This window comes from Ammospiza caudacuta, chromosome 18 (assembly GCF_027887145.1).
Source record: "Ammospiza caudacuta isolate bAmmCau1 chromosome 18, bAmmCau1.pri, whole genome shotgun sequence".
In the NCBI taxonomy this organism is placed as follows: domain Eukaryota; kingdom Metazoa; phylum Chordata; class Aves; order Passeriformes; family Passerellidae; genus Ammospiza; species Ammospiza caudacuta.
In genome coordinates, this window is record NC_080610.1 from 11,123,757 (window position 1) to 11,143,117 (window position 19,361).

A 19,361-nucleotide genomic window follows, 5' to 3' on the forward strand; every position below is an offset into this window, starting at 1 on the left:
AAAAACCCTTTGGAATAGGCAGGATGTGTGCTGGTGGGCAGGGATGAAGGGATTTGGGCTTTGGGGGCACAGAGGGAGCTGAGGGGAGCTGCCACACTCTGCCCTTCCAGCCATCCCATCCTTACCCCACCCTCTGGCACTGCCACCCACAACAGCCTCAGGTAAAAACACTGTAAAATGTAAATAAATCCCCATCACCTCTTTGGTAAGAAAAGCTCCTGGCCCCGGCTTGGAGCCAGAGGAATTCTTTTCCCCACCTGAAAAGAAAATCCAAGTGGCCTGGAGCCAGAGGAATTCTTTTCTCCACCTGAAAATCCAAGTGTCTCACTGCTCAGCGCTTCCAGCCTGCTGGGGAGGACCCCAGGAGCCCACTAAAGAGGAGGCTTTAAGCCTCAACATTAAGAATACCAAGAGATCCACTGGGCAGCATGGAAATGCAAGAAATACTACAATGCCAGTGCTAAAACCTAATGAGAAATGGAACAAGCTGAGACAGAAGCTTAACAAGAAATACTGGACAAGTCCCCTAAGAAAAACTACAGGCAGCAGCAGCAAGGAGCTGCCAGTTGGTTCTGCAGCTGTATTGATCCAGGCCAGAGAAATAGGGGGAGGCCTTTGGAAAGTAGATAAACAGGGAGATATACAGCAGGAGAGGGCCAGAACTGATGAAAACAGGAGAAAATGCAGCTTAAATCAAAGGGCAAATACACAGAAAGAGGGAAGGCAATAGGATTTGTGTTCGTGGCTAAAGAGGAGAGTTGTGGGGCGGTGATCCACACTGGGTAATTGAAAAGAAATGGAAAATGTAGCTCAGGATAAATATTTTCTTCAGAGAAAAGTGGGCTGAAAGCTTGAAATAAGCCATTATTAATATCAGCCTGAATCTGGGGAGAATATGCAGGGATTGGGTGGTGGGTGAGGGATGTGGAGTGAAAGTGAGGGATCAGGGTGGGGAATTCTGCCTTGCCAAGGTGCCCCAGCTCTGAGCTGGGCTGGGGCCAGCTGGGAAGGGCTCCCCTGGCTGGGCAGGAGGATGAAGATCTCCTTCCTCATTTGCTGAACTTGTGTCCCTGACCCAGCCTGTGTGCCTTACAGGGGCAGGGATAATGTGGGACAGGGATGGTGTAGGGCTGGGATGGTGTGGGACAGGGATGGTGTGGGACAGGGATAATGTGGGATAGGGATGGTGTAGGGCAGGGATGGTGTGGGACAGGGATGGTGTGGGACAGGGATAATGTGGGATAGGGATGGTGTAGGGCTGGGATGGTGCAGAAAAGGGATAATTGTGGGACAGGTATAATGTGGGAAGGGATAATGCTGGACAGGGATGGTGTGGGACAGGAATGGTGCAGGGTTGGGACGTTGTAGGGCTGGGATGGTGCAGGACAGGGATGGTGTGGGACCAGGATAATGTGGAACAGGGATGGTGTAGAGCTGGGATGGTGTAGGATTGGGATTTTCTGCAGGGCTGGGATGGTGTGGGACATGGATGGTATAGGTCTGGAATTTTGTGCAGCAGGGCCACAGGATCCCCTGCCCAGCCTGGGGCAGGAAATGGGCACACAGCCTGGTCCCTGACCCCTCTAACCATGCAGGGGGACACTGCTGGCTCTGGTGAGCACCCCAAGGTTGGGTTCCAGAGCTCAGGACCCACTGGAGGATCCCTGTCCTTCACTTAGGAGCCACAGTGCCAGCAGCTGCCTCCTCCAGCCCCCAGCCCCTGGGGGCACCAAGCAGGGAGCTCAAACACAAATTCTCCACCTCCTGCCCACTAAATCTCCCTGTCTGTGCCTGCTGCAGGATGCTCTCTCCAGCAGGCAGGAAATACGGGCTGGATGTGGGAATTTGCAGCTCTCTCCATCAGCGCCAGGCAGGGCAGGGGGTGAGGGGGCATGGCACAGGGGCTCAGCCTGGCACCTGGCACAGCTCCCCCAGGAGAAGGGGATGCAGCCAAGGGTGGATCTCCCATCCCACCTGGCTGCACCCAGGGCGTTCTGAGCCCCACATGGGCTGGATCTGCTGGTGGAGGCCTTTGACATCCCCAAGGGTGCAGCCAGAAGGGGTTTTGGGGTGTCTCAGCAGCCGCCCCCGATGGAGGTCTGTGTACCACGAGGGCTGCATCCCCCAGGCCCCTCAGCTCTCCATCCCTGTGCACGGTTGCCATGGCAATGAGGGATGAAGGCTCCCTGGCGTTCCTCCACATGGCCGCTGCTGAAACGCTCAGAGTTCATTGCCAGGGAGCCACCCCCGTGCTCTGTGCCAAGTGCCATCCCCAACCCATGGCTTGTCCCCTGCACTGTCCCCACCACCCTGGGCTGTCCCCAAACCTGGCCCAGACCAGAGCCAGCATCACCAGCTTGGTCCCTTCACTCCTAAACATCACCAGAGCTCCACACACCCCCTGCCAGAGAGCCGAGGCATTTCCCACATCTAAAAAAAAAAAAACGTAATTAAATGGAAAGGTCGTTCTTATTTATTCTTTTGTTACACAACCCCCGAGCTACCAAACAGAGAAATTAAGTCTTGGAGTGTTTAATGAAGGATCAGGGCGAGCAGCTCGTCATTTCCAAAAGCTGTTCCCGGTGCAGGGGCACCGCACGGAGCGGGGCTGCCCCGCCGGGCACTGCGGGAGCTCCGGGGAAGCGGCCCCGGGGCACCGAGCAGGGCTGGGCACCGGCAGCGCCCCCGATGCTTTGCCTGTTACACTCACAGGGGAAGGATTTTTTTTTAATAGGGCCCCATGGAGACATCAGAGCAATTTTCAAGGAGGTTTGAAGCCACCGGGAAGCTTATTAGATCCGTTCTGCAGAGTTAATTTGATGTTGGTAATCAGCGAGCAAGTTAAGCAGTTAAGGAGATGGTGGCTGCTGAAGGGTTGGGCTGTTTAGCCGCCTTGTAAGCAGTGGTTACTAATGAGAGGCTCATGAATATGGATGAGGGATGATTACAGCGTGGAAAGGGCAGTCGGCAAACCATAAACCTAATTTTCATCTTTTTATTATCAAAGTCACGTTATTAATAATAGACTTTACCTTGAGACCGAGCTGGGTCCAGCAATTCCTGCGCTCAGCAGTGCCCAGCACCAGGGAGGGGACAAGGATGGGACCCACCACGATGTGATGAACCCCATGATTGGGGACCTCTTCCATCAGCACAGTTTGGACCACCAGGGACCCTGACCCACCCTCCTTCCCTGTGCTTGGACAGGGCACAAGGAGCCAGACACCGACATTTCCTTGTCCCCTCCTTGCCCCAAGCACAGCCCTGTCCCACCAGCCACAAATCACTGCCACCACGGCAGTGCCACACCACAGCTGGGCACTGTCCCCCAGCCCCGGAAAAGGACAGTCCTAATTGTCTCCGTGTCTAATTAATTGTAATTATTTTCTTATGGCACCGCTGATACGGGCGCTGGTGTAACGAGGCAGCAGCTCCTGTGTGAAATGCTGAAGCAAGGGATGTAGAACATGTTAAAAGATATTAATCTACAAATGAAAATGATTTTAATTGGATTCTGCTTTTGGGGTCGGGTCACTGCTCCATTTTCAATCAGAGTTGTCCAGTCAGCAAAGCAGCAGCACAGCCCTTTCATAGGGAAACAGCGAGTGGCTCGCAGAGGTTAATAGGAATGTTGGAAAATAAATAGGTTATTGATTGATAATAACAATAAGCTGACTCCAGTCCTACCTTGGTGACCTTCCCTCACCCAACTTAGAGAAAACTCAGTTAGCATCTAATTATGGATCGCCTCACAATCCCACATATTAATGAGAGTGTGGCTGCACGGGCCTGGAGCTGCTCCCAGAGGAAGGAAGAGCCCAAACATGGTTGATCCCAGAGAAATCAGGATCTGGGACCTCTTGGCATGACATGGAATCACAGAATGGTTTGGGTTGGACAACTTAAAGCCCATCCAGTGCCACCCGTGCCATGGGCAGGGACACCTCCCACTATCCCAGGTTGCTCCAAGCCCTGTCCAGCCCGGCCTTGGACACTCCAGGGATGGAGCAGCCACAACCAGGGCCCCACCACCCCCACAGGGAAGAATTTTTCCCTGACACTCAACCTAAACCTGCTTTCTGCCAGCTGAAAGCTTTATCCTGGTGCCCAACCAAGCCCCAGCCCCTGCCTTGTTCTGCAGGGTGGAAGAGGGAAGGACCAGAGCTCTGTAAGTGATACTTTAATTGCTTCAAGATGTGCCAGGATGTCCTGCCTTCAGCTCCAGCCTCACTCAGTATTCCACGTGTGGCTCTTGGCTCTGCTCGCTGCAAGATATGGAATGGACAGAGCTAGCTGGGGGAAAAGGGGACTGCAGACGGTGGGCAGGATGGGGTTAAGGGAGATTTTCCTTGCCCAGGGTGGGCAGGCACGCTGAGTGCCCGGGACAAGGGGAGTTGCTGCAGGGGGATGCCCACAGTTAGAGGCTTTTCCCATTTAAGGTGGCACAAAGCCCAGCTGTGTCCCTGTGAGGGGCTGGGGACAGCAAACACATGATGCTTCCCGGGATACAGCTCCACGATATAAAAATCTGGATAAGGGTGTGACTGTGAGAACTGCTGCATGCGCCTGCCGGTTGAAAGGGAGGGGAAGATCTGTGGGGTTTTTAATGCCCTATTTGCAGAAGTGGGAACAGAGATGCTGATCCCGTGCAGGGCAGTGACTTGGGCAGAGATGTGGACGTGGAGCTGCTGCCTGGGCTGAATCCCATGCCTGCTTCCCTCGGCAGCTGCACGGCCGGGAGCAGCGCTGGGGCAACGGGGAAAGGTGATTGGGGTATATGGAAAGGTGACTGGGGTATATGGAAAGGTGACTGGGGTATATGGAAAGGTGATTGGGGTATATGGAAAGGTGATTGGAGTATATGGAAAGGTGACTGGGGTATATGGAAAGGTGATTGGGGTATATGGAAAGGTGATTGGGGCATTTGGGAAAGGTGACTGGGGTATATGGAAAGGTGATTGGGGTATATGGAAAGGTGACTGGGGTATATGGAAAGGTGATTGGGGCATTTGGGAAAGGTGATTGGGGTATATGGAAAGGTGATTGGGGCATTTGGGAAAGGTGATTGGGGTATATGGAAAGGTGATTGGGGCATTTGGGAAAGGTGATTGGGGCATTTGGGAAAGGTGATTGGGGTATATGGAAAGGTGATTGGGGTATATGGAAAGGTGATTGGGGCATTTGGGAAAGGTGATTGGGGTATATGGGAAAGGTGATTGGGGTATATGGAAAGGTGATTAGGGCATTTGGGAAAGGTGATTGGGGTATATGGAAAGGTGATTGGGGTATATGGAAAGGTGATTGGGGCATTTGGGAAAGGTGATTGGGGCATTCCCGATCCCTCCGGCAAAGCCCTTCTCGCAGGGCCCCTCTGTGGCAGAGCCCCGCGCTCGCAGCCTCTCCCCAAAACGCCCCGGATCCATCCCACAGAATCGCAATTTGATGCAAATGAACGAATTTTTCGTGTCAGCACGGGCTGAGGGCTCTCGCTGTGACACCGCAGAATGCCGGATAATAAACGCGGCCGCTCGTCCGGGAGGGGATGGAGCCGGGACCCCTCCCCAGAGCCGGGGGTGTGCAGGCTCCCCCTCCGCAGAAAGGCGGGCAGGAGCCGCGTTCTGCTCTCTGTGTGTGGAATCGCAGACCCGTGGGACGGTTTGTGATGGAAGAAGGCGAGAGGGAAACTGAATCCTTCCATTTCCCGCCCGTGGGCAGCGACACCTTCCACTACCGCAGGTCGCTCCAAGCCCCATCCATCCTGTCCTCGGGCACTTCCAGGGAATCAGCGGGGCCGCCGGGCTTTGCTGGAGCACTAGCTCCACCTGCCGCCCCCTCCGAGCCCGGCCCGGTACCGCCGAGAGCCCCCGCAGCCCCCGCAGCGCTGCCCCGGCTCGGGGGCTCCGTGCCCGCCCCGCTCCCCGCAATGGGTGATGGCACCGAGCCCCCAGAGCCACCAGCCGGGCTGCCCGGGGGTGCCCAGGGGTGCTCGGAGGTGCCCGGGGATGCCCAGGTGTGCCCACCCTCCTTCTCCCACCCTCCTTCTCCCACCCTCCTTCTCCCACCCTCCTTCTCCCACCCTCCTTCTCCCTTCCGCCCACCCCGGGCCCCTCCAATCCCACCACACCCCCGGTGGCCCCGGTCCCCCGAGAACAGCCTGTCCTGACCCCCCCCAATGAGAGCTGGGGACCCCCAGCCCGGCCTCACAGGGTCCCGCAGCCCCCCACACTGCACAGAGACAGAAAACAACGACAGCGAGGTGGTTGCACACTTGCCATGTTCACAGTAGACTTTACAGGCAGTGGGGACATCCTCGGGGCTCTGGGGGCATCCTCGGGGCTCTGGGGGCATCCTCGGGGCTGTGGTGACCTATGGGACTCGTGGCCAGTGCCCGGCCAGCGTGGCTGTGCCCGCAGAGCAGGGGCAGCCCTGAGCAGCCAGGGCAGGACAGTGTCCCCAGGGCTGCCACTCTGCCCCTGTCACTGCCGGGCTGCCCTGGCCACACGTCACCATCACAGCTGGAAGGGGGGCTGCACATCCCGCCCCTCTCCACACAGCAGAGAGGGATGGACAGACAGACAGATCAACTCCTGCCAGCCACGGGGACTGGGGAGCGGGGACAGGGAGCCCTGAGGTGCAGGAGCAGGGCAAAGGAGTGACCTGGCTGTTTGGTGGAGCCTCTCTGCCCTCCTGCCCTGCTCTGAGGGGGAGCAGCCACCCATGGGCGCTGGTGGCCTGTCCTCACTGTGCAGGGTGACACTTGCCAGCTGCATCCTCTGCCATTGAGGTGACTCATGGTCCCACAGCTCCCCTGGGTCACCAGCCTGGGGAGTCCCCCTGTGCATAGAGGGGCTGCTCTGGAGCAGAAAGGGGGGTCTGGTGGTGCTCCTGTCCTGTGCAGGAGCCCTGATCTGCCCACCCTGGGCCTACCCTGGCTTGTCCTCCTGTCCCATTCCTGCCCTGTGCTCCCCACTCTGCCCCTGTCTCCCCCTTCCATCAGCCCTAAACCCCATCCTGGTGGCATTGGGGGATTAGTGGGGTAAGGTGGAGGCTGGACAGACACAGAGCTGGGTGGGAAGGGGACCCCAACAGCTGGAGAGAGACCCCCCAGCTAAAGCTGGGCTTAGTGCCTAGCCGGGGAGGTGGCAGTGTCATGGGGCCGCCCAGGAGACCTCTCTGGGTCTGCCTTCGGTGACAGTGACATCAGCCAGTCACAGCAGGTCTGGGGAAGCCGTGGCCACAAGAGAGAGAGCACAGGGCAAAGCCAAGAGAGAGCAGCCAGAGCTGGGCCCTGTTTGGATCTGCCCCCTGACAGAGCTGCTGTGACCCCACAACAGCCACGGTCTGGGATGTCTTCCCAGATAAGCCAGCAGCACAAGGACAGCTCTGCTAGCACACAGGGACAGCTGGGCTCTGTCCCCCTGGTCATGGCACCCTGAATGCCATCAGTGCCTTGCCATGTGCCAAACCCCCAGCAGCGAGCCAGGGCCTCGATCCTTCACCCTGGCAGGGTCCCTGCAGAGGCTGGGGATGCTCATCTGGACAGAAAGCAAAGGCCAGGCTGTGCCCCCATCCCCTGTGACGCCCACTGCCCACCCCTGTCCCTGTCTGGGCCCAGGGGAGCCCGCAGTGGGACGGTGACACAGAGCTGGGTTAGTCAGGGCCACGCTGCCAGCAGAGGCTTCCACATGCACCAGGCACAAGAGAAACTGTGGAGAGACACAGTGGGGGAAAAGAGAGGAGCCCAGGAGCACCAAGGCTGGGAGCTGCACGAGAACATTGCCCATGACAGGTGACCTGGGGCCTCAGGAGAGCCCCGAGCTCAGGCTCATGGCAACAGCTTTGCTCTGTGGCTGAATCTCTTTGCAAACTGGGTTTGCTGGGTCTCTACAGACATTAATGGCTTTGGACTGTCCTATTGCCACTCAGCCTCTTCTCCTCATTGTGCCACGTGAAATTTGTTGGAAAACAGGCCAAGAGGGAAATATTCAAAGTGCCCCAGGCTGAGCATCTCTCTTCTTTGCCATGGTACCAAACGGGAGCCAGGGACGCTCAGCAGCACGGAAAATCGAGTGCTGCAGGTGAGTAAGTCCAGGAGGAGCCACTGTCACTTGTCATGGCAAACAGCACCCGAGAGGCAAAGTGCAAAGAGAGTTGTTAGTAGCAAGAGAGAAACAGTCAGGGAGGATTAGTACAGTGGGAACAGAAGAACAGGTTAGTAACAGAAGCAGGGCGCTGGTCTGCCTTAGAGGACACACACACTGCAGGAGAAATGAAGAGAAAAGCAGCAATGGTTAGTTTGTTTAATTCAGTTCAGGAATGTGTTAGTAACAGAGATCTACTGGCTTAAAAAGGAACTGAAAAGCTTCTGCTGATAAAACCGTTTTAGGCTCCTAGTCAGCAACAGGCTCCACAGGCAGAGCTGGGCAGGGCATGTGGGGAGAAACCCTCTCCTCTCCTCTCCTCTCCTCTCCTCTCCTCTCCTCTCCTCTCCTCTCCTCTCCTCTCCTCTCCTCTCCTCTCCTCTCCTCTCCTCTCCTCTCCTCTCCTCTCCTCTCCTCTCCTCTCCTCTCCTCTCCTCTCCTCTCCTCGTGCTGCCGAGGGCTGCTCGGGCCAAGGGCTGCTGCTTCCCTTTGCTGCCTGGGGAAGGGGCTGCTGCTTCCCTTTCCTGCTCAGAGCAGGGGATGCTGCTCCCTTCTCCTGCCCAGGGACCAGCAGTCCCCTTCCCTGCCCAGAACTGGAGCTGCCTGCACATGCTGGAGCTGCCAACACCACTCCTGGGTAGCCAGTCCTCTCTCCAGGGCTGTCCCTGCCTGTCCCTGCCTGTGCAGCCTGGCACTGACACCTCCAAACCCTTTTCCCAGCTTTTCTGTTCCCCTTTAAAGGCAGTGCTGCTGCCGTGGTTAGTGGGCACGAGGCAGGGCTGCTGTGGGTTAGTAGGGCATGCGCTGGGCTGGTTAGTGGGTTAGTCCGTGTGCCAGGGGCTGTGGCAGCCCCAGGGAGGGCACAGGGGGCCCAGCAGGTTAGTAGGTTAATATTGGCAGCATGCAGAGCCAGGCCTGCCAGCAGCAGGGCTCTGGCTCACAAGAGCAGGAGGCGGTTTTGGGTGCTGGTATTTGGGGAGGTGTTAGTGGAGGGTTTAGCTGGTGTAGCAGAACCTGTCCCTGAATGAAAAGCTCAGCACGCTCCTGCCCCTCTGATCCCTGCCAGGGAGGTACCAGAGGCCCCTCACAACATGGGCTTCCCACTCCTGGTGCTGGGAAAGGTGAGAGACAGGATGCATGGAGAACACAGCCCCAGCAGTGCCTAAAGGACCCCAAAGGAGCTCAAGAAGCAGAGGAGGAAGGGTGAAAGAATCACTGCTGGTATCTGGGGTAAGGCTGCAGCAGAGAGCACAGGAGCTGCTCCAGGGCTGCCCCAGCTCCCACTGCACGTGCAGGTCCAGCAGGGAAAGCCACCATGGAGCAAAGGTGACCCACATTTTACCCCCTCCCCATCAGGAGCTGCCTCTCCATGGGGCTGAGCAATGCTCCAAGGGCTGCACTGTGCCCCAGGAAACAGGGCTGGGATGGGGCACTCAGGAAAGCCTCTGCCCTGTGTGCCTCTGGGTCACCTCCTCCCACAGCACGAGCTCCTCTGGTCCCCAAGAGACACTTTTCCAGTTTGGACTTCAAGGCTGTAATACCTGCCATGAGCTGTGTGTGCCCCCAGCCCACTGCACCCTGTCCTTGTCCCTGTGTGGGGACACGGGCCCGAGTGGCTGCTTGGTAAGGACAGGGTCCCACCCTTACAGGGCACTGCAGAGGCCATGGCAGCAGGATTCACTGCCCAGGCTCCACACACCAGGTGTTCCAGAAAGCCAGAGGGAAGGGCAGGGTCAGTGGGGACAAACAGAGCCCCTGTGGGCTCTGTGCCCGTCGTGTCACCATGAGGAGCTGGCACAGCTCTGCCCCCACTCCCTTTTCCTTCTCCCTCCTCCTGCTCTGTGCTCAGGGCAGGGGACAGGCCTGGGGGCAGCAGTGGGAGGCAGGGACACCTCAGCACCTTGCAGGAGAACCGTGTGCATGCTCAGCCCCGTGTCCTCAGGGGTCACCAGAGCCATCTCCTGGGCCATGTCCCCCGCAGTGGCCGGGCTGGTGGCTCCACGCCACAGCAGAGGGTACCAGGGTGCTCTGCTGGGGCCAGCCCGGCTCTGGCATCGTGTCCTGGTGGTAATGGCAGCTCCTGAGCCTGGCTCCCCTCTGGACATGGTCAGTCTGGCCAGACAGGAGCTGGGCCATGACCCCAGGGTGGTGACACTGAGGAGCAGAGATGCTGTGAGACCCTGGGCTGTGGCAGCCACCCCCTCCCCACTGCTGGGCACACAAGGGGGACACATCCTCTCATGCAGGGGGCCCTGGGGATGGTGTGAACCCCTGCACCCCCCTGGGGCCTGGGGAGAACCCTCCAGGAGATGGGGGCCTGAGGAGGAAGGATGATCCTGACTGCCCAGCACCTCCCTTCTAATGAAGGAGTGGAAGAACACAGGGCTGCCATTGCTTGTGTCCCCTCCCCAGAGTCCTACCTGTGGTCACCAGCTACAGGAGTGCTGTGCAATGTCCCCTGTTCCACGTGGCTCTGTGGGGCAGCGAGGGGACTGTGTGAACAGACCTCAGGTCAGTCATTAGCAGCTGCAAAAGAAACAACCAACGCAGCAAAAGGAGAGAAACAGGGCACCGTCCTCAGGCAGGGCCCAGCCAGGAGCCTGGCAGGAGGGTTGGGCACAGACCTTCCTGTCCCTGTCCCCTTGAAGGGTGAAGGAGCTGAGCCAGGCACAGGGGGGGACATTGGAACCACCACACCAGAAATGGTGGCAATGCCCCAAACTGTCCCTGCCTCCAGTGAGGTAATCAGGGACTGATTGCCACTGCCACTGCCACTTCTGCTGCCACCTCTGCCCCTGCCGTGGGGCAAACTGAGTCTGGGACCCTGTGGTTCCACAGGCACTGGTTAAACTGGGGCAACTGGTTATCACAGAAGTGCTGTGGTGGGTGCTGCTCCATCTCCTCGGGGACTTGGGGACATGTGGCCAGTGCCAGCATCCAGCCCGTGGCTGTGCCCTGCCCTGCCTGCCCGGGCAGACCAGGACAGCAGCAGGTCCCGGGGGATCGGGGCTGTGATGACTCTGCAGTTCAGCTGGAGCCGCTCCTGCTTCTCACAGCTCGCTGTCACCACAGCGCCGGCAGGACAGTCCCTGCCGTGGGGACAGCACGTCCTGGTGGTGTTTGCAGCCCAGCTGCGGTGGGAGCAGCGGGAATGGGCTGTGGAGATGGCACCGAGCATCTGGCACATGGATCCCCAGCTGCATCTGGGCGGGAGGCGCCTGTGCTGGGGCAGAGTGGCCTCTGCGGCCTGGGAATGAACATCCCAAGGGAAAGGGAGGGAAAAACAATTTTGGGCAGACTCGTCTTGGGTGTGGGCTTGAGCTGCCTCTTCCACACTCGTGGGTGGCACATACAGTGGCCCTGGGGCCGGACACCCGAATTAAATGGGGCTAAACCCCCTCCTCGAGTGAGGAGAGAGGGAGGAAGAGGAGCAGAAGCTCGACTGCGGGCAGGAGCAGGGAGATGAGGGCACAACAGATCCCAGAGAGATGATCTCTGGGATGTGGCATCCGGGCACCCTGAGCCGCCAGATCAGGGTGGGTAAAGACCCCGGCCCTGTGCCCTGCCAGCTCTGCCCGACCCTCGCTGCCATCCAGCACAGCCCAGGCTCCGGTGCTGCTGCAGGGGTGCCAGGCACTGCTGCCTTTGTCTGCAGCCCTGGCAGAAAAGGGGCGTCAGCGTGTGAAAGGCTCCTTGCAAGCCCGCAAAGCCTGAAAATCCGATTATTTCTGGGCTCCTCTTGGCTCGCAGGGCAGGACCTACCCGCACACACAAAAGGCTGCGAGACAATGAGGGAGAGAAAATGGCTCCGCAAGAAGAGCATCTGCCAGGTTAACATCTGCGGAGGGGAGGGAAGGGCTGGGCTGTGCCCTGGGGCTGCTGGCCCTGCCTCGCCTCTAACCCCCGCCTGGGACCATCAGCTGTAGGAGAAAATGGGGGCTTCGAGACAAAGCACTAAGCCAGCATTTTTGGCTACAAAACCTCCCAGGAGCATTGAAAATCAGGCAAGAATCCATTTACCTGGCAGGAGCCCTATTCTTGATGAGGATTCTGAAAAAAAAAAAAAAAAAATACAAACCAGCAGTGCAGCAGTTAGCTCTGATTTGGAGAGGGGGCTGCAGTCGGTGTCCGAGGGGAGGGCCTCAGGACCGGGATCACCGGGATCACCGGGATTACTGGGATCGCCCGCCGGGCCGGGATGTACCGGGAACACGGAGCGGGATGCGCGGCTGCTCCTGCCCTAACAAAGGGAGGGGGCCCCGGCTGTTCCCCCCAGGGAAGGAGGAGATCCTGCCGGGAGGGGCCTCTCCTGGGGTTATTTACAACCAGGGAAAATTATATTGAGAATAGGGGTATTTTGGGGGCGTGGAGGGGAGGCAGCAGCCTCATCCGCCTGCCCCCCACCTCCCGAAGCGACACCCGCAGGACCCCCCGAATCCCGGGGTGACATCGCCCCCGCTCCATCCCGGAGGTGGGGGCGGCCCCACCGAGCCCCCAGACCCTATCCCGGTGCGCAGGGAGCGGAGCCGTGCCCGCGGTGCGTTACCTGCTCCCCAGACCCCATCCCGGCCCGCAGGGAGCGGAGCCGCGCCCGCGGTGCGTTACCTGCTCCCGGGGGGCCGGGCTGGGGCTGGGGGGCTCCCGTTCCGCTGGCTCCTGCCCGCCGCGCAGCTCCTTTGTGCTGGAGCTTTCCCAGAGCATCCCCGAGGAAGAGGCGGCCGAGCAAACTCCTCCTCCAGCAGCCCCCGGCCCCCCCGGCCCTACCTACGGCGCAGGAGGATGCTGCAACTCGCATGAAATTTTAATGCTGGAAATGCGGCCGAGCCACCTTTTGCCCGCATCGCTCCCGCTGCGGGAGACCCTGGGGACTCTTTTGTCGCTGCAAATGCCGCTGTCACCCTCTGCCAGGCATCGTTTGCCGTGACGGCTCGGGTGTGACCCAGGGGACGCGGGACAAGGGGATAAGGGTTGTCGGACCCCTGGGGACGTGGTGGCAGGATGAGGTGGGGACGGATGGCACACGGAGCAGCCCGGCTTGGGGACACAGCCGTGTCCAAGGACAGCTCCCCTCCCGTCCGAGGGTTGTGACAGCCCCTCCGCAGCGCTCTGCAGCTGCTGGGCTCCCGCATTGTTCTCCAGTCCCCGCCGGCTCCCCGGGGACCCCTGGTCTCGCCGCCAGCTGCCCACCGTGCCCGGCCATGTGCTGGCCCCGCTCCCGGAGCCCGCGTCCCCCCAGGGCTCTGTGCTGAGCAGGGACAGGGGGTACCCAGGACGGGGGGTGACAGAAGCTCCGCTCTGCTCCTCGGGTCTCCCTGGCTGCCGGCCCCGGATGGGTTTGCCCTGGGGCGCAGGATGGTTTCATTCAGCCCATCCCACAACTTTTTGTTTCTTCTTCTATTTAGGCTTTTTAATTGTGATTTCCTGCGGAGAGAATCCCTTGCTGGGCAGCATTCCCTCCGCTGGTGGCCTTGCTGCTGCAAATGTCATGCATGGGACATTTTCACCACATCAAACATTTCCTCCAGAGCTCTTCTGAAATGAGGATTTTTTTTTTTTTTTCCAGAGCAGCCTTTCCCGGCTGTATTTCCAGCTTTGGCTGCACACTGGGTGTGTGGGAGTGAGGGATGGGTGCTGGGATGGGTGCAGGGGTGTGTACAGATGGGTGAGAGTGCTGGGATGGGTCTGCATGGATGCAGGGATAGGTGCACACTCGCTTGATCCTGCAGCTCCTTTCAGCTCCTGGCAGGTGCTGGAAGAGCAGATGGTGTCTGTGGGGTGGTGGGATGCGGGGGTCCTGCAGAGCCCCTGCACCTGGGCAGAAAAATTCCCCTCCACCTCATCCCTGCCCCGGGAGTGGCATCACTCCCGGCCGCGCACCCCCATGGCCCTCATCCCCAACTGCCAGCGCCGCCTTGGACAAGTGAGCCTTTATTGAGCTTTGTCCCCGCTCAGGGGACAGATGGGGCCCGGGCGGGGGGGCTCCGGCAGCGCGGTCACTGCTGGACCCTGCGGATGGACTGCACCTGGCCCGTCTGCGCGTGGGACCCCCACTCCCGCACGTGCTTGTACTCGCCCGCGGGGCTGTCGCTCTCCAGCAGGTACTGGAAGCCCCGGTAGCCCGGGTACTGCGAGCAGACCCACCTGCGACAGAGCAGAGAGCGACGGTGACCGGGGCTGGTGGCACCACGGAGCCCCCGCAGCTGCCGGAGCATCCTCGGCCCCACTGCCTGAGCATCCTCGGCCCTGCTGCCAGAACATCCTCGGCCCCTCAGCTGGAGCATCCTCGGCCCCACTGCCTGAGCATCCTCGGCCCCACTGCCAGAACATCCTTGGCCCCACTGCCAGAGCACCCTCGGCCCCACTGCCAGAGCATCCTCGGCCCCACTGCCAGAGCATCCTCGGCCCCTCAGCTGGAGCAGCCTCGGCCCCACTGTCACAGCATCCTCTGCCCCACTGCCTGAGCATCCTCAGCCCTGCTGTCACAGCACCCTCGGCCCCATTGACAGAGCATCGTCGGCCCCACTGTCACAGCATCCTCAGCCCCACTGCCAGAGCATCCTTGGCACTACTGCCTGAACATCCTCGTCCCTGCTGTCAGAGCATCCTCAGCCTCCCTGCCAGAGCATCCTCGGCCCCACTGCCAGAGCATCCTCGGCCCTGCTGCCAGAGCACCCTCAGCCCTGCTGCCAGAGCACCCTCAGCCCTGCTGCCAGAGCACCCTCGGCCGGCTGCTAGAGCACCCTCGGCCCCTCTGCGCGCCCCGGGTACTCACGCTCCGGAGCGGACAAGGAAGGAGCCCACGGTGCTGCTGCCCCATCCCAGGGCGGGCAGCGAGGGGCAGTCATCGCTCATCTCAGCACGCTTGCCCTGGAAGTTCTCCTCCTCAAAGAGCATCAACCTGCTCCGTCCGTGGTCCTGCGGCCGAGACGGGCACGGCTTTGGCACTGCCGCCGTGGCCAGGGGTGGGCTCCGGGGGTCCCCCTGCGGGGGCAGCCGGGGCGGGGACACTCACGGCACAGGCGATGGGGCGGAATGAACACATCCTCTCCACGTGGTAGGCGTTGCTGCCGCTCCACGCCTCCCAGCACGGGTACTCGCCGCGCTCCAGCACGAACTGCTGCCCCTGGAAGCCGCAGTGCTCGAAGCCTGCCCACCTGCCGGGGCGGGAGGGGTGAGACCCCCGGCGCGCCCACCGCCCCGCTCACAGCCGGTGCCCAGCGGTGCCCACGGGAGGCAGCTCGGGTAGCAAAAGGCACTGCTCCAACCCCCCTGCCATCCGTGGGGTCCCGCAGCACCGGGGGTTGGCAGTGCCCCGGGACCCCCACTCACGCCCCGCTCTCGATCTTGCAGGAGCGCACGGTGCTGAAGCCGTGCTCGGGGGTGCTGTAGCAGTCGGTGGTGAACTCGTGCTTCTTGCCCTGGAAAAAAGGCTCATCCCACACCACCATCTGGGGGGGATGGAGGGAGTCAGGGGGCTCTGGGGGTGCAAATATTGCAGCCCCATTCCCAGGGGTTCACAGGGTATGGTGCTGGTCCTGCCCAGGCTCCTGTACCTTCCAGAGGCCGGAGGATTTCTTGCAGCGGTGGCTCATGGTGGCTCTGCCAGAGCACAGGGGAAGGGCACAGTTCAAGCTGCCTCTGTGCCCAGATGAAAATGACCTCAGGAGCCCTTGTTGTCCCCCTTTTACAGCACTCTGGGGGACAACAAGAGGGTTGCTCCATGCTGGAGCAGATGAAGAGCTCTGTGGCTCTCCCTGCCCAGCTGGAGCTGCCACCAGGGCCATGTGGAGCAGCGGGCACCTGGCCCAGTGGGCACCTGGCCCTGGCAGACGTCCCTGCCCGTGCCCAGGGAAACTCCTCCTCCCACTGGCAGATCCCTGAGCCAAAGCCCCGGTGCTGGCAGGGCAGTGCTGAGCTGGGAGCGCTGCAGAGTCAGCTGTGCCCACAGTGAGCACCAACACCTGCCACTGCCACAGATAGGGACAGCCCCCAATCCCCCAACCCCCACCACAGCTCCCAATGCCAAGGAGAGCTCTAGCCCTGGATCTGGGATGTTCCTCCACTGTTCCCACAGCTGCTCACTCCCAGGCCCTGCCATGGGCACGGGGCAGCTGCCCCAGGCTCCAAAGCTTACCTGGGGTGAGGCACTGGTGCCCAGGGAGGTGACATGTCCAGCAGCCTCCAGCTGGGTTTTTATAGCCTCCAGATAGAGACGGAGCCCAGGGGAGCATTACTGAAACCCCTAACTCAGCACATGGCGGGGAGGAGGGACTGGCCAGAACAAAGGCGCCGTGTCAGAGACGCTGATGAGCCGGGACATGGAGCTGGCCCACCAGGCACGGGCTCTGACCCCCACCCCACAGCTCCAGGGCTGGGGCATCGCCCCCAGGCCCTGCCAGCATCCTGCCATGTGCCCTCCCTGGCATGGGGCTGGGCTGGGGCTGTGTCCCAGCTCTGGCAGCGCTCCCCCTGCCCGCAGGCAGCGCTGCCTGCTCTGGGGGTGTGGGGAGGTTTCCTCACCCCTTTCTGGGAAGTAGGAGGAAGGACACATCTCCACTTGCTCTCCCTGCACAGGCAGAGCAGCTCTACCCTAAATCCAGGGTGGCTCGTTGCAGGTTGGGCACACAAGAGCCATGGACACCAAAAGAAGTGGGGAGCAGGGGCATGGAAAGTGGTGGTGGGGGTATAAAAGGCACGGGAGGGGCTGAAGGTGCAGCTCATGGCTTGGGAAGAGCTGCAGCAACCTCCTGCCTCTGGGTGCTGGAAATATTCTGCTGTCACCACATTCTGGGGACCTAAACACCTTACAGTGACCCACACACCTCACAAATCATCCTGGGGTGCTGCCAGGGCTCCACAAAGGCTGGGCAGAGGCACCCACCCAGCCTGCCCCTCAGAGCAGGCAGCAGGCAATGGAGGCTCTTGAGCCCAATGGGAAAACCCATGTCCACAGGGAGTGCTGTGTTTTGGGACAGAATTTGCTAGAAAACTGCCGGGAGGCTGAGCCAGAATCCCCCTCATGCAGCTGCAGCAGCCCTGTGAGCCCCGGGCACCCTGGGGGAGGCAGAGCAGGGCAGCTGGGGACGCTCAGCACAACGGGCTGCCCCAGGGCACAGCAGAGCTGCACGGGCTGTCCCTGCCACCTGCAACCCCAGCAAAAGCCCTCTTGACACTGGCACAATTTGTCCCTGGCCTCTCGCTGTGGCCTGAGCTAAACTCAGCTTGTGCTGGCCACCAGCACAGTGACCACCACTCACTCACTGTCCACGCCGTGTCCTGGCAGTGTGACACAGTCACTGGAGCCCCCATGGTGGCACTCAGTGCCAGGCAGGGATGCAGCAGCAGGAGATCCACAGGCAGTGGCACTCACCAGGGCAGAGCAAACCCTTTTGCCCGTGCCCTCTGTGGCCACACTGTGCCAGCTCTGTCCATCTGCTGCCAGGGCTGTGCTGGAGCTGTGCATCTCTGTGCCAGGGAGGGATGGTGCAGTGAGGGCACAGGGTCCATGGCAGGGCAGAGATTTTGTGTCTGGGGGGCTCAGGAATAGCCAAGGATTGATCCCTGCCACAGCCCCGACTCAGGGAAGCCCACAGGGATGCTGAATGCTCAGTAAGGAGCAAAGCAGCCTTCAGGAGAAGAGCTCAACCCCTCTGAGCTGGTTTTCCAACACCCAGGTTCAAAGGTGCTGGGGACTGGGAGAGGAAGCAGAGTCAGGAGCAGAGGGTGGGTGAGACTTGCTGATTAATGCCCAGGAGGCACAGGGGAGGCAGCACAGGGAGAGCACCCGTGCTGGCTCTGGGGGGAAGAGAGGGCAGATTAAATTAGAAATCTGGATAAAAACCATGGAAATGAGCACAAATTGAGATCATGAATCATAAAACACTGCTCAGTATCAAGGTGAGAACCAGACTGAGCCAGTGCCCAGGGTGATGGGGCAGCAGACCCCACACCCAGCTCTGTCACGGGCACAGGACACCTCCTGAAAAACCTCGGGAAAAGAAGGGATCAATACATTCTTTTTGTCGGGGATTTTGTGCAATGGCCCAGAGGGTGCAGCTGGATCCCACCACTGCTGGGTGACACATGAGAGGAACAAAAGAGGAGGGCAGCACACGGGGCTCTGAGCCCTGTGCCCGTACACTCCCCAGTGAGGCACTGCTGGTGCTGGATGCTGCGGGAAGCTGGGGGTGCTGGACAGGGGTGTGGAGGTGCAAAAAAATGATCAGAGGCTCAGAGGGACTCAGGGGAAGGTCCAGAGAGTGGGGGAGATGTGGCACCAGAGCTGCTGCAGAGACTGGTGCCAATGCATCCCTAACCAGCCACCCCACAGCCGTCCTGCACCAGTCAGACAGAGCTGATGCCCCAAAACCATGAATGTGATGGTGGCAGAACCAGGGGTGGTACAAGGCCACCACAGCACGGGGAAAATGGGCTAAAAAGCAAAGGAAGAACCCTGCCAGCTAGCAGGGATGTTCCCAAGGGAGAACAAACATTGTTTCAGGCGCTCAGGTGGTTCAGAAAATGTCAGCTTCGATTACACATCGCTTGGAAAAATCCTGACTCCTGAAGCATTTCGGAACACTCAGGTCTCGTTTCCTGGCATCTCCAGGGCAGCACTGTGGGCACGGGGTGATGCTCAAAGCATCTGAGAGGTTCAGTGTTTGGAGGGGAGCACCGGACACAGCGGGGCTGGCAGCGGGGTGTCCCTGCGGGCCCGGGGCGCTGGGCAGGGCAGGTGTTCCTGTTGCTGAGCCGGTGCCAGTGCCGGCCGGGCCGTGCCAGGGCTATATATGCCCTGCCGGGGCGGCCGCACGCGGGGCAGCGGGTGCCGGGCGCGATGCAAAGTGGCACGGTCAGGTCTTCTGTTGTGCCGGGGGCACAAAGGAAAGTGCTGGGTTCAGCGGCTGGGCACGGGGCCGGGGAGAGGCTTCCAGCTCGCCCAGCGCTTTGCAGGATGTGATGACTGGGCGGCCGCGCAGACACTGATGAGCTGGCAGTTCCTTTGTGAGCCCGCCCGGGGGTCTGCCCTTGCCAGGCTATAAAGTGGGGGCCTCGCGGCGCCCCGAAACACAAGCCCGCTCACTCCAACAAGAAGCAGCAGCTGCCCAGGTAAGAGGACAAAGTCCCTGGACACCGGGCTGCAGAGGACCCGAGGTGGGGAGAGGGAAACTCAGGGTCTAAGCCGTGGTCACCGCTGTGGTGGTCACGTTTGGGAGCACA

At 60.3% G+C, this 19,361-nt stretch overlaps 1 protein-coding gene across 1 annotated transcript; it reads right to left on the minus strand.

Moving 5' to 3' along the window:
- Positions 1 to 14,134: 14,134 nt before the first annotated feature.
- CRYBA4 (crystallin beta A4) lies at positions 14,135 to 15,733 on the minus strand. Its single transcript, XM_058816885.1, has 5 exons — positions 15,695 to 15,733; positions 15,471 to 15,589; positions 15,154 to 15,295; positions 14,914 to 15,056; positions 14,135 to 14,282 (listed from the first exon to the last, which is right to left on the minus strand). The coding sequence occupies exons 1-5, from the start codon at positions 15,731 to 15,733 to the stop codon at positions 14,135 to 14,137; spliced, it is 591 nt and encodes a 196-aa protein (XP_058672868.1).
- Between the last annotated feature and the right edge of the window lie 3,628 nt (positions 15,734 to 19,361).